The sequence below is a fragment of the Podarcis cretensis genome, assembly GCF_951804945.1.
Source record: "Podarcis cretensis genome assembly, chromosome: 3".
Taxonomy (NCBI): domain Eukaryota; kingdom Metazoa; phylum Chordata; class Lepidosauria; order Squamata; family Lacertidae; genus Podarcis; species Podarcis cretensis.
In genome coordinates, this window is record NC_137172.1 from 99,654,469 (window position 1) to 99,667,987 (window position 13,519).

The window sequence follows — 13,519 nt, forward strand, 5'->3', positions numbered from 1 at the left end:
CGAGAGCGTTCTCCCATCCCTATCACCTGAACCAGAACCTTAAAAGTTGTGCCGATTTGCTACATGGCAGGCAAAACCCAAATGGCAACGACCAATCAGCCAAGTGGGGAAAATTCCTGCCGTGCCCCTGTCCCAACGACAGACGACACACGACAGCATAGCAAGGTCAAGCGCACAAGCCTTAAAAGTAGGAAGAGGTGGGCGGGTGTTCCAAATGCACAAGCCAAAAGAGGAAGCTCTGGGTCACATGCATGGGCATAAATAGGTCCCTTGATCCATTTAGTTTGCGTACCATTGGCCTGATTAAACCCAGCATCAAGGAACCTACCAATTGGGTGTTGTGGCTATCCAATCATACCCACCCACAACACAGGGTTAGGTTGCCAGGTCTCACTGCAACACGTGCCCTCTTTAAGGGAGGACCCGATGTGTGGAATGCTCTCTCCAGGGAAGTTCACCTGGCACCTTCATTATATATTTTTAGGCACCAGGCAAAAACCTTCTTCTTCAACTGGGCCTTTGGCTGATTAGTACCTTACAGATTGGGGTGGTGTGTAAGGTTTTTTTTTGGTTGTTGTTTTTTGCTGGATACAGCAGGGACTTTTGCAGCAATGGAAACTCCCTAACAGCAGAGCCAGCAATGAGGATCTAGGGCAGGCACCCCCAACCTTTGGCCCTCCAGATGTTTTGGACTACAGTTCCCATCATCCCTGACCACTGGTCCTGTTAGGTAGGGATCATGGGAGTTGTAGGTCAAAACATCTGGAGGGCCGCAGGTTGGGGGTGCCTGATCTAGGGTTTGGGACGTTTTGTAAGACTCCTAACTGCTGCAGCTAGTGGACCAACATCAATACACAATTAGGAATGGGACCCTGATGTTAAGGCTTTCTAAAGATGAAAGTAATAAATGAAGTGTGAATTCCCAAAAAATAGCATGCCATGAAATACAATATAATTTAAAACTACACATTCGGAACTTTGTCGGGACAGAAAAGGTGAATGATTTTTCTTTACCCCAAACAAGGGAATAAAATCCTATAAAAAAATCTCAATAAAGTAAACCAAGAGGTTTTTTTAAAAAACGATATTAGAGTCCCCCCCCCTCCAAATACATCAAATAATACTTAGGGCATTATGTGTGCCCCTTTCCCCCCTGTATTGTAAAGAATGTTTTTGTTTTTACTTACTGAATAAGTCATTCCTGCCCCATTGGACAAAAGCAAGGAAAACAGCTACACTGACCATTGTTATTAAAATTATGAAGAAAATGAATACTCTCATCTGAAAAATAATGAAAGCAGTACAGTGAATGAAACTATGACTACAGTTTATAAAAGCAGCATATACATAAGTAGTTTTCTAGCTGTGCAAAATTTGATCCTATTTCAGTCTCTTTAAAGATTCAAATAATCAGAAGTTTAACCTTCACCATCTAATCTATGTAAAAATAAATAAAATGAGATACAAAAGTTGAAACAAACTGATCAAAGGTTTTCTTACAATCAAGTGACATTATTTGTTAAATTAATAAACAACTTATTTTGCATAGAGTTTAATTAACAAAGGAAAACGGGCACAGAGTGAAACGAGATAGCAGAGGTTTGCTTAAAATATTTCAAATAAAATGCCTCCCATATTCCAATTAAACTTCAAAACAGTACATATAATTACATTATTATGTTTTATTTGCTTTTAAAAAAACCCTTGAAAACTTTCTAGATTGAAATCGCTGTAATTCAGAAGAATCACATTAAAGCCAATGCATGTTGTTTGTAGGAAGTTGGTTGTTGGTTGCAGCTGGAGGGGGGAAATGCATATTTTATAGATGAACATAATTTACACTACATAATTAAACCTAAAAGTACATGCTTTTGGAACAGAACCGTGGTTCATATACACCCTTTCATCAGTTGATAACTGCAACATCAACCTCCACATATTAACCTCAATATCAACATCAACTTCTACATATGTCTCTGCTATCAGTGATCTAGTACCAAAGACAAAATTTCAAGATCACCTCAGTGCTTTTCAGTGGAGCACTCCTATGCCATTGTAAATCAAGTCTATGGTAACCAGTTCAGGAGTAGAGAAACTACTCAACCCATCATAAAAGTTTGGTTTCACCTTTGCAATACGCTGATGAAAAATCCTGCAGGCATATTTAATTGTCACACTGCTTGTGTGTGTATGATTCGAAAATCCCTGCATGAAATAGTGCCCACAAAAAACACACAACAAAGGGAAGTGTTTTTACGTATTTCAAGCTAAAAATATGGGCTCCAAGAAACAAAAGTTTTAGAATCTGACCTTTTTTCCTGCTGAAGTTCTGCAGCTGTGTTGTTTATCACTGGCACTCATTCTCCTGAAACACTACAGTGATATGCTTTCCAAGGCTCCAGCCTTCAGTATAAACTTGCTCTATGCACGAATAAGCCTGCCAGTCTTCAGTATGAACTAGCTGTATACTTCTGCTCGAGTACTGCTTTGTAGGCTTCTCATGGGCATCTGGTTTGGCCACTGTGAGAACTGGATGCTGGACTACATCACTCTTGGCCTGATGCAGAAGGGCTATTCTTACGTTCTTACCGAAAGTGATTTGATGCACTGCCATTGGCCCATTTTATTTATATTTTTGCACAAATAATGCAGCATTTCATCTTCATGGTTTGCGTTCCAATAATGCGTTCCAGTAATATTGCATGGCCCACTTCCTTTTAGTTTGGAATTCTGGAGTTTCAGATTTTTGGACTACATTTTAACTTGAGATGTATTTGCAGAGGAGCAGGCAAGGTGGTTGGCTCAGGGCCACAAGTACTGAGAGTTGGTTGGGTGCCCCATGTGCCATCTATTATGTACTGAAGTTCTCACCATGGGCCAGCAGGGGGATACTGTAGATAGTTTTCACTCAGGTCCTCATATGCAAATAAGGAATTGAATGTGACGTTCAGTGATCGGATAGTTACAGAAAGTTGTTACTGTTGCATTGTAGTGGCAACAGGTTGGCTGAACCCTTCAGTTCAGTACTGTTCTGGCCTGTGAATAAACAAGAGCTGTTTGAAGAATCGCTGTGTCATCTGATATGTTCACCCACAACTTAACACCACCCACAGTAGCTGCCCCAGTGCGAGCTGTGTGAAGGGGGCCTCTGCATGGCAGCAGTGAAGGAATTCCCTCCATCCCACAGGACGATTAAACCCTCCTGCACCTGGTTGGGCACTAGAGAGGGAGGAGATGCAGCATTTAACATCCTGACCGGATGTTTAATTAGAGTTTAGCCCTGCCCTACAAGTTGATGAAGGACTGGATCTGGGGTAGGGCAGTGGTTACCAAGTCAGCCTGGATTCCATTGGGGGAGGATGGGAGAGGATGTGCATATGAGTGTGTGAATAACAAATTGCTGCAGGAACGTGGAGAAGTGAATTACAAATTGGAAACATTGAAAGAAATGGAATTGCCAGGTCCTTCTATCCCTATCTAGAAGCCCATGGCAAATGATACTATGCAGCATAAAGCGATTGGATGCACAAAAGCTTACTCCTTTTGGAATAAAAAAATTGTCCAGACCCATAATTCTGATTCAAAGCTTTAACAAGAAGACCTTCTTCAAAACAGGTACAAAAATAGTCAATGATACATCCTGAATAATTCCACAAAGCATATGCTTTATCCAGGCATAGATTCTTCTTCTTAAATATATAACAAAACTAGAACCAGAGCAAAAAGCAAAGTGTGTTGTGAACCACGGGGTACCTGGTGGCAAGTCCAGCTGGTGTACACAATCCCATGGCGGATACTAGTGTGTAATCCAGCAGGTCAACGGGTCCAAAGTCCAGTCAGGTCAGATTCCCGCCTTTACAGTCAATCCAGGGGTCAGGGCACCTGGAGGTCAGTCCCACACAAGCACAGTGCCCAAGAGCTCCCCGGAACAGCTAGGCCATGGTTCAACCAATATAGGAAGTTGAGCAGACCCAGCACCTCACTTCTGCTCCCCCTTTACACGCTGCATGCTGATTGCAGCATCTGGGCTTGACAAGGCAAGTGACCCTCATCTGTCCTGAGCCTACTCCAGCTGATGAACCACACACCTCCTTCCCGAGCTAACAAGCTCCACCTGGGCTGAGGGCCCTTACCTGCCTCAGCCTCCTACACATATCTCCCGCTGCTCCTTATGTCTCAGAGCCAGCTGTGTTTGTGGAGACAGGGGCTCCTCTGGCTCTGGTGAATGGGTCCTACTGCTCTGGCTCCTGTGCACTGACCTCCATCCCCTCACCATCATCTGTCATCATCATCTTTTTCCTCCTCGTTGTCCTGCCAGTTGATGACACTGGGGAGGAGAAAGCAGGAACCTTCAGTGGCAGAGGTAGTGCTGGTTGGCTGCCATAGCAGTGGTCGCTTGGCAACAGATCTTGATGCCTGGTAGGGATGTATTTTGGGAGGCAGAGTTCGGGAGCTGAGGTAGGGAAATGGATCCCAAATCAACCTAGGTTAGGTTGGGGCAGAGTGGGGGAGATTATGCATAGGCTTAAAAATAATGCAATGCATTGTATTAGGGCGGATTGCTTGAATAAACGTGTACATTAATCAAAACTGCTGATGGGTATGTATGCCTGTATCACGAATTGCTGCAGAAATGTGAAGAATTGAATTTCAAATTGGGGGAAAATGAACAATTGAAATAACTGAAATTGACAGGCCCTTCCCAGAAGCCCATGGCAGATATTATTGTGCAGCATGAAGCAATTGGATGCATAAAAGCTGACTCCTTTTGGAACAATAATTGCCCAGACCCATAATTATGATTTAAAGCTGTACTAACCAGAACTTCTTCAAAATTGGTACAAAAACAATCAATGACACAGCCAGAAAAATTCCATAAAACATATGCTTATTCAAGCATAGGGTCGTCTTCTTAAATATATAACTTAACTACAATCAGAGCAAAAAACAAAGCTTTGTCTCTCCCTTAGCCTGCATCCAGCCTAAGGCTACACAGCTCCTGAAGAGGCACCGTTATCACATACCTTCTCCCAGTGTGCCTGGGAACAAAGAATGAATGAAGATTTGCAAGTGAACACCTTAATCTAGGGCTGCCATATATCTGGAATTTCTTGGACATATCCAGGATATGTACATTGGAAATAGCGTCCGGGAGGTTAAAATGTCTGGGGAAACCCGGGTGTATGGCAACCCATTTTGGAAGTGTTGATTTATTTATTTGCTGAATTTCCTTTAAAAAATAGCTCAAAATCTCTATTTTTCTGAGATTTTGCAACAAACAAACCCTACCTTTATCGCATGATCTAACTCAAACGAGAGCTAGCAGAGAACACCAACAGTTAATCATTAAGCCAGCTAAAAGCTCAGAAAGCTCTTTCTAGTTTAGTATAAGGTAAAGGTAAAGGTACCCCTGCCCATACGGGCCAGTCTTGACAGACTCTGGGGTTGTGCGCCCATCTCACTTAAGAGGCCGGGGGCCAGCGCTGTCCGGAGACACCTCCGGGTCACGTGGCCAGCGTGACATCGCTGCTCTGGCCAGAGCCAGAGCCAGAGCCAGAGCCAGAGCCACACACGGAAACGCCTTTTACCTTCCCGCTGGTAAGCGGTCCCTATTTATCTACTTGCACCCGGAGGTGCTTTCGAACTGCTAGGTTGGCAGGCGCTGGGACCGAGCAGCGGGAGCGCACCCCGCTGCAGGGATTCGAACCGCCGACCTTTCGATCGGCAAGCCCTAGGCGCTGAGGCTTTAACCCACAGCGCCACCTGCGTCCCCACACTGGTTTAGTATACGCCAGTGGAATTTTCCAGTGATAAACCCTTAGCAACATACAGGCATTCTCTATTTCAGTGTGCAATTAAACAATTATACATAGCAAAGCCACAGAGCAGTGATTCTTTTTAGCTTATAGGTGCATAGCTGCTCCATTTTTTGCAGATACGCTTCCCACTGGGAAATGGACAATCACCCCCAAGACGCCTGTGATGTTGCCGACCAATAGCTAATTTCCTGTTAAGAAGGGTGCCTAGAAGAGATAGCGGAGGGCGAGTCCTTTGTGCTGCTTTGCTGCTAGCTCCCTCTTGCATTGAAAAACAGGAGTCTAACCCAGCATGCTGGCTCAGTGATGGATCTTCTGCCAGACTGGGCCTTAAAATGCTGACCCCTTACAATGGTTCTGGAAGGAAAAGTAGTTCAGGCATTGCAACCTAATACTTTGTCAGAGCTGAAGTGAGAGGCCTGGGGCAAGTAAACCTATTTCCCTCCCATGAAAAAGGAGATGGCATAAGGCAAGAATACATCAGGTAAATGTTTCAGAAAGCCATGCTTGTCAGCTGTTTCTGCTTCTTGGACCCATCCCTTGATATTATAGTTCAACAGGCTAGCTTTATCAGAAGTAATCATTAGATAGATGAATGTGCTTCTCCTCTAGATGAACAAAATAGTGAAAGCAGTTTCATTTCAGCTAACTCATTAAATAAAAGGCTTTAACGATGCATTCTCAAATACCGTATTTTTCGCCCTATAGGACGCACCGTCCCATAAGGCGCACCTAGTTTTTTTGGGGGGAAATAAAGGGGAAAAAATTATTTCCCCCCCCCCCAGGCGCGGGGCTGGGGCGGGGGAGGCCCGAGCTTCCCCTGCCCCAGCCCCCAAACAGGCAGCTCTCTGCAAGCCGTGGGAGCCCAGCGCTGGCTCCCGCTGCTTGCGGAGAGGTCCGCAAAGCCTGGACACGCTGAGCTCAGTGCGCGCAGGCTTCTGCATGCAAGCAACTCTCCGCAAGCAGCGGGAGCGCTCCCGCTGCTTGTGGAGAGGTCCGCGAAGCCTGCAGAGCGAGAGGGGTCGGTGCGCACCGACCCCTCTCGCTCTCCAGGCTTCAGCGAAAGCCTGCATTCGCCCCATAGGACGCACACACATTTCCCCTTCATTTTTGGAGGGGAAAAAGTGCGTCCTATAGGGCGAAAAATACGGTAGGTTGTAAGCACTGTTAAATACTTATAAGGCTTTAGCTGTTCTTGCATTTTCAGTGAGGGCTGAAACATGTCAAATATACTTTTGTTGGGCTCTTAAAAAGGCAACCTCCCATCTATAGTTGCCCCCAAAAGAAAGAAAACCTCTCCTCAAAGCTGCATCAAAGCATTCCCATTAAGCTAAAGGAGAATTTCCCCTGTGTCAACATTTTTGTTTACAAAGCACCTCAACCTCTTCAGTGTTTGAGGCTGAAGTGTTTATCAGTTCAAACAGCATCCAAGAGGGGAGTTTTGACTTGACAGCCATCTGTACCTGTTTTTAATTAATTTTGAGAAACAGAAAGCCTTTTCCCCACCCCCACATTTAGTTTCTACTGAAGGCCAAACCTAGGCTGAGCACAGGTTTAGGCCTGCTTCAAAATGGAAAGGCTGTCTGGGAGAACATGACCCTAGCTGCTCATTTTCAAATATTAGGACCTTTCGGAGAGAAGACGTGAAACATTTATCATTTAACAAATTTCAGTAGTTGCAGACCCTGCCATGTCTCTGAATGCCTTCAGACTGTTGGTATTATGTGGGAGGGATCATTCAGGTGCATACCAATAAATTTAGGCTGTGCAATTAAAAGGAATTAAAGCACTCTTGTCACCCTGGCGCAACAAATCCACTTAGAAAGAAACTGACTTTTTGCAGTTAAGAAAGTGATGGGGAAATGCATCAAAAAGTGTGAGATGAAGAGATGACCAAATACAATCTGGGATGGATGCACCTGTCCATGTATGTTTCTCTTAGTTTCTTGTTTTTCCAGTCTTAAATGTGAACACATGAGCACTCACAGCAGAAATTTCAGCCACTTCACTCCTCCCCCAGCCCTCCTCCTGCTGCACTACCATGGTTTGGCTTGGCATCATGTCTAAATCCAGACTCACCACAAGCTGTAGTCAAGGTTTGCTTTTGGCTTACCAGTTGTGGTTTGTCTGAGGGAGACAAACCATGAGCCCAGGGTTGGACACAATGCCAATCTAAACAATAGCTTAGCTCCAGGTAGCAGGATGACCAGGGGAGGAGTGAAATGGCAGTGATTTCTGCTGCGAGACCCCCACGTTTGTGCTTAGCTATGGTTTGGCTTAGTGGTATGTAGAAACTGGGCTTCTATAAACTGTGGAAGGCTAGTTTTGTTCTCACTGCAGTGCGGCTCCCAAGCATAGAGCTCTGCTTTCCCCTGCAGCACTGAATGTCAAGCCACTCATTTATTTGGGAGAAAGTCAACATGTGGATTCACGAACACCACTGGGCAGCAGCTACAACGACTCCTCTATCCCTGGTGACTCCAGCCATAACCTGCAGGGTGTGACAGAATACTATCAGCTGTCTTTCGTATGTAGATACTATCATTATAAGTTAAATGCCACGGTTAGCGTTAGGAAACTCAAGGTTAGAAGATGTTTGAATATATGGGAGGAAAGGAATGAGAGCTTGTAAAAAAAAATAAAAGCCACCACCACCTGATCATTGCCATTTTAGCCAAATCATGCTGCCCCCCCCCCCCAGTAGCTAAGGGGAGGTGGTCATATCTTACAACCCCAACTGGAGCTCTGCTAGCTTTTGTCTCTATCTCTGACATTTAGAAGCTGTTAAGCATTGGTGAAAAGCTGTCTTTACTACTTAGATTTTACTTTTCCTCCCCACTCTCTCTGTTATTTTGTGTGGCTGTGGTGTTGTTTTTCTTGCAGACCTAGGGCTGGATAAGAAATCGCATTTTGCAAATTATCTGATTTATAGCTGCGTTTCCCCCGCTTGGTTTGCATTAGAAGCGTGGCAGACTGAAAGAACCTGAAACTTCTCAACATATAATTGCTTTTAAAAAAACAAAAACCCAAAGCCATGGAGTTTCTTAAGAATTGAGATTTCCCTTATGTAGGTTAAGTAATTTCTTTTGCTCTGCTAATGACTCAGTTTAGTTTGGAGCCCTTTGTTTTTCTTTTTAACAACACCACTTTTCTTCTGCCCTTTTTGCTTTAATTGAAAGGCATTGATTCACAAAGCACAAACTCTTGCAGCTTTTCTTCAGTGGAAAGTTTGTGGGGAGGAGAAGCCTTGTATGTAAATCAATACCACATTGCCTAAAGACTTAAAAAAACAAAAAGGGGCCCATCTGTCCCATTCATGTAGAGCATTCTTGTGCCACTTTTTATTTATGGCTATTTTAAAAATGTATAGAGACTTATACAACCCAAATGGCTTCTGAGTGGATTTAGCAACCATGGCTCCCTCCTATGTAAGGCTTGGTTTCCAGACCCTTGATCATCTTGGTTGCCTTCCTCTGCACATGTTCCTGCTTGCTAACATCTTTCTTAAATTGTGGTGCCCAGAATTGGACACAGTATTCCAGGTGTGGTCTGACCAAGGCAGAATAGAGTGGTACTGTTGCATGCACACGAAAGCTCATACCAATGACAAACTTAGTTGGTGCGCGGGTGGCGCTGTGGGTAAAACCTCAGTGCCTAGGACTTGCCGATTGTATGGTCGGTGGTTCGAATCCCCGCGGCGGGGTGAGCTCCCATCGTTCGGTCCCAGCTCCTGCCCACCTAGCAGTTCGAAAGCACTCTTAAGTGCAAGTAGATAAATAGGTACCGCTTTATAGCGGAAAGGTAAACGGCGTTTCCATGTGCTGCGCTGGTGCTGGCTCGCCAGAGCAGCTTCGTCATATTGGCCATGTGACCCAGAAGTGTCTCCGGACAGCGCTGGCCCCCGGCCTCTTAAGTGAGATGAGCGCACAACCCTAGAGTCTGGCAAGACTGGCCCGTACGGGCAGGGGTACCTTTACCTTTACCTTTAAGGTGCTACTGGAAGGAATTTTTGTTTGTTTGTTTTGACTACGGCAGACCAACACAGCTACCTACCTGTTCCCTTGTGCAGCAGCTCCTTCCCACATCATGAACAGGGCCACATGGAATTAGCTCCTGCAGTGGTCTCTGTGACAATGCTGGTATGTGTGCATCCCATTTAGCCTTTGGTAGATGGTATTTGCTTTGTGGTGCAGGGAGCTTTGCTGCTGCTGCTGCAAAGAGGCCCTCAGTGTGCAAAACAGAAACAAACAAAACCATGAAACTTATTCATCCTTCAACGCGAGTACATTTTAAAACAGGAGCTGTATTTTGGTATTTAATGAGAGACTGGCATCTTAAAGAGGTCAGTCAATATAAAGTGTAGATGTTAAAGTCTGAATTCATATCCAGGTTTTCCTAAGTCTCTTGCTTTGAGGCAGACCCGCAGTTTGAGAATTAAGCTTTAAATCCAATCACACCCCATTACAATATTAGGCAGGGATTCAGCAGTTGCCGTAGATGTTAGACATAATATGTAGGCTGATCCCTGATAATCTCCTTTCCTCGGAGGTTTTTGTACTGTCTGTTCAAGGTTCCAGGGGATAGGGAGTCGTACAAAAGCCAGGTGAAAGTGAACATTTGTGCATAATCCTCTTTCAGTCAAAAGGCTTTGTAGTACTATAACTGAATAAAGATGCTGGATTGCTTCTTCAGAGGAAAGCCAAGTAACCCTGTTGTTAACCTTTCTGCAATCTTGTTCTGTCAGATTTACTATATAAGGCTGCAAGGGATCTATAAAAGATGAGGCCGCAGTCCGAAGTGCAATGACTTGGAGGAAAACTCTGTTTAAATCAATGGAATGCACACCTGCGTTATTGGTCTCGTCTAGCACACAGTAAAGTATGCTTTGGACAATACGACTTGAGCACACTTACTGAGGTGTTTGGAAACAAAGTGGAAACGTAACAGTATTCTCATGCTTAGGACAGTACATCACTGGCAGTCTTTGGAACACTAACTGCTAGAGTGGCCTTTCGGATAGAGTAAACAAAATAGTTTGGATAATTGACGTCATGAACATCTCCAAAATCCAGGATTATTGCTTTAATGCTCTGCTGTGTTTGAAATCCTTGCTGCTTCTAGTCTCCCACTGTGAATAAGTGGTAGTAGTTTGTCTGACATGTTGTTTTTATTTAAAAAAAAATATGAAAATGATTTACCACACAGAACAAAACTAGTAACATAAAAGTACAAAGAACATGATAAGAACCTATTCTAGAGGGCAGTAAACAAGTGGTAGATGTTTTGACTAGAATAATAAAATAATTAAACAAGGAAGGTGGTTTGTAAATGTTTCCTATCACAGTCCAAGCTAACTTCAGAAATCTGAGGACATTTTTTTCAAGCAGATGATTTATATTTGTGGTTCCTCATTGTTTTGAATCCCCTCACACTTCCTATTTTGGGGTTTGTTGTGGTGTTATTTGGTAGACAACGTGAGGTGAGCCCTGGTCTGGCCAGGCCACAGGGAGGCAAGTTGTAAACAAGGCCCTTGTGAATTCTGTGAGGGCAGTTTATATATTTAAAAACATAGGAGTCATATCAAACCTGAATGTTTCATGTTATTCCAACTCGAAAAGGAACAAAGCCATTATTTAGAAGTCTGAGTTAAACCTTGGTTGGTGTAAAGCTCCCTCCCCCATTGCCCCCAAAACTTTTTTCAGGTTACTGGTTTTGAATTAGTCAGCTGAAAGAAAAGAAAAGAAAGATTTAGATAGAAATAGGTAGATTTAGATAGATAGGCCCAGCAAGAAAGAAATACCAGTTCACATACACACAGCCTTTCTTCAGCTAGAACTCACCAGAATTAAGTTCAGGTAGGCGCCATTACCATCATAAGAGAACAAGGGAGGTGTTCATGGTGAGTTCCAGCACCTCTTTTTCTAGAAAAATAGCACTGTGTGTTTGTGTATCTATATATCTATATCTAATCTATATCTATCTACAACGAGGGTGGGAGTGATTTATGTAGGGTCAGTTGAGCAAGTGCAAAAACTTCTAGGTGTGCTATGCAGGGAAATTCGAGTGCTTCAGCAATGGAATAAATGGTTATGTGTTTCACCTATTTGTGTGTTCAGACCCAGAGACCTCCCCCCTAAATAAAGACACATTTGACTCAAATTTTAGTTTTGTTTTTTTGGCAGAATTTAGGCCACAACTTTATTGATTAGAGAAAAGTGAGTGGTTGCATAGGCTCTGGTTCGACTAGCTCCCTGCACCCTTGCAGGCAGCGCTGACCCAGGGCACCAGCATAGGTCAGCCAAGGGTGAACACCTGGATAAGCGGAAAGCCGGGAGCGGGCTAACTCCACCACCCGAATGCCCCCCTGGACTCAGGCATGGGCACAACCCCCTCTAAGGGGTTGACCAAACCAGTTGAGTCCCTGGATTCCTTTAATGGAATACCATTCACATAGGGATGGCGAGAGCGTTCTCCCATCCCTATCACATGAACCAGAGCCTATCTGTAACCTTACAAGGTTACACAGCAGGCGAAACCCAAATGGCAACAGCCAATCAGCCAAGTGGGGAAAATTCCTCCCATGCCTGTCCCAACGACAGATGACACACGACGGCATAGCAAGGTCAATCGCAAAATGCCCTAAAAATAGGGAGAAGTAGGCGGGTGTTCTGAATGCACGAGCCGAAAGAGGAAGCTATGGGTCACGTGCATAGGTATATATAGGTCCCTCAATCCGTTTGGACTGTGCCCCATTGGCCAGATTAAACCCAACGTCAAGGGACCTACCAATCGGGTGTTGTGGCTGTCCAATTTACCCACCCACAAGACAGGAGGTCAGTCTCCAGGTCTCACTGCAACACATGCCCTCTTTTCGGGAGGACACAATTTGTGGAGTGGAGACTTGCTTAATGAAATGCATCGCGCCTGCTGAGTCCCAGACAGTACTGATAACAGATTTCCAATGTTTAGGTTCTGAGAGGCTGTAGATCAGTGGTTCCCAACCTTTTTTTGGCCATGCCCTACTTTAGCATCTCTAAAACCCTGATACCCTCTCTTATTATTCAAAAACTGAACTCCTCTTCACGTGGAGGAAGCCTAAAAGGCCATTCACTTTTAATAACTCATTCTCGAATCCCCCCCCCCTAAAAATCAAATTGCCCCCTTGTGGGGCGTGTGCCCCATGTTGGGAACCACAGCTGTAGATAATCTCCTTTGCATGCAGGCATCTCCCAACAGGACTGGGAGAGACCTGTGTCTGAAATCCTGGAGAGCTGCTACCGGTCCATTTAGAGAATACTGATATAGATAGTCCAGGGGTCTGGCTCAGTATAAGACAGCTTTCTGTGTTCCAAGTTGTGAGGGTGAGGGGAAAGAATCTGACGTCAAAAGGGCAGTTTGAGAGTGAGTGAGAGGGTAGTGCAGGCATCCCCAACCTGCGGCCCTCCAGATGTTTTGGCCTACAACTCCCATGATCCCTAGCTAACAGGACCAGTGGTCAGGGATGATAGGAATTGTAGTCCAAAACATCTGGAGGGCCGAAGGTTGGGGATTCCTGGGGTAGTGGCTTTATTTTACCATCAACACGATATTTCTTAACACCTCGTTGCACCTTTTAGTCTCAAAAGATGGTAATACTAGTGATGAGCATACTGCATTCTCTGTCTGTTTCCCTTCCCACAACTTCGCGTGCAGGTTGTAGACTT

The 13,519-nt window shown here is 44.5% G+C and overlaps 1 protein-coding gene across 3 annotated transcripts in view; it reads right to left on the reverse strand.

Annotated features, from left to right (window-relative positions):
• TPO (thyroid peroxidase) overlaps positions 1-13,519 on the reverse strand; it is a 100,438-nt gene that overhangs the window by 72,382 nt on the left and 14,537 nt on the right. For 2 of the 3 annotated variants that reach the window (XM_079969747.1, XM_079969749.1), the window contains exons 1-2: positions 2,311-2,819; positions 1,188-1,281 (exon numbers count right to left, since the gene is read on the reverse strand). In XM_079969747.1, coding sequence (XP_079825873.1) covers positions 1,188-1,281; positions 2,311-2,361 — 145 coding nt within the window. In that variant the 5' untranslated portion in view covers positions 2,362-2,819. Of the gene's footprint in view, positions 1-1,187; positions 1,282-2,310; positions 2,820-13,519 lie in introns of those variants that run through there. The other variant, XM_079969748.1, reaches the window with a different exon arrangement.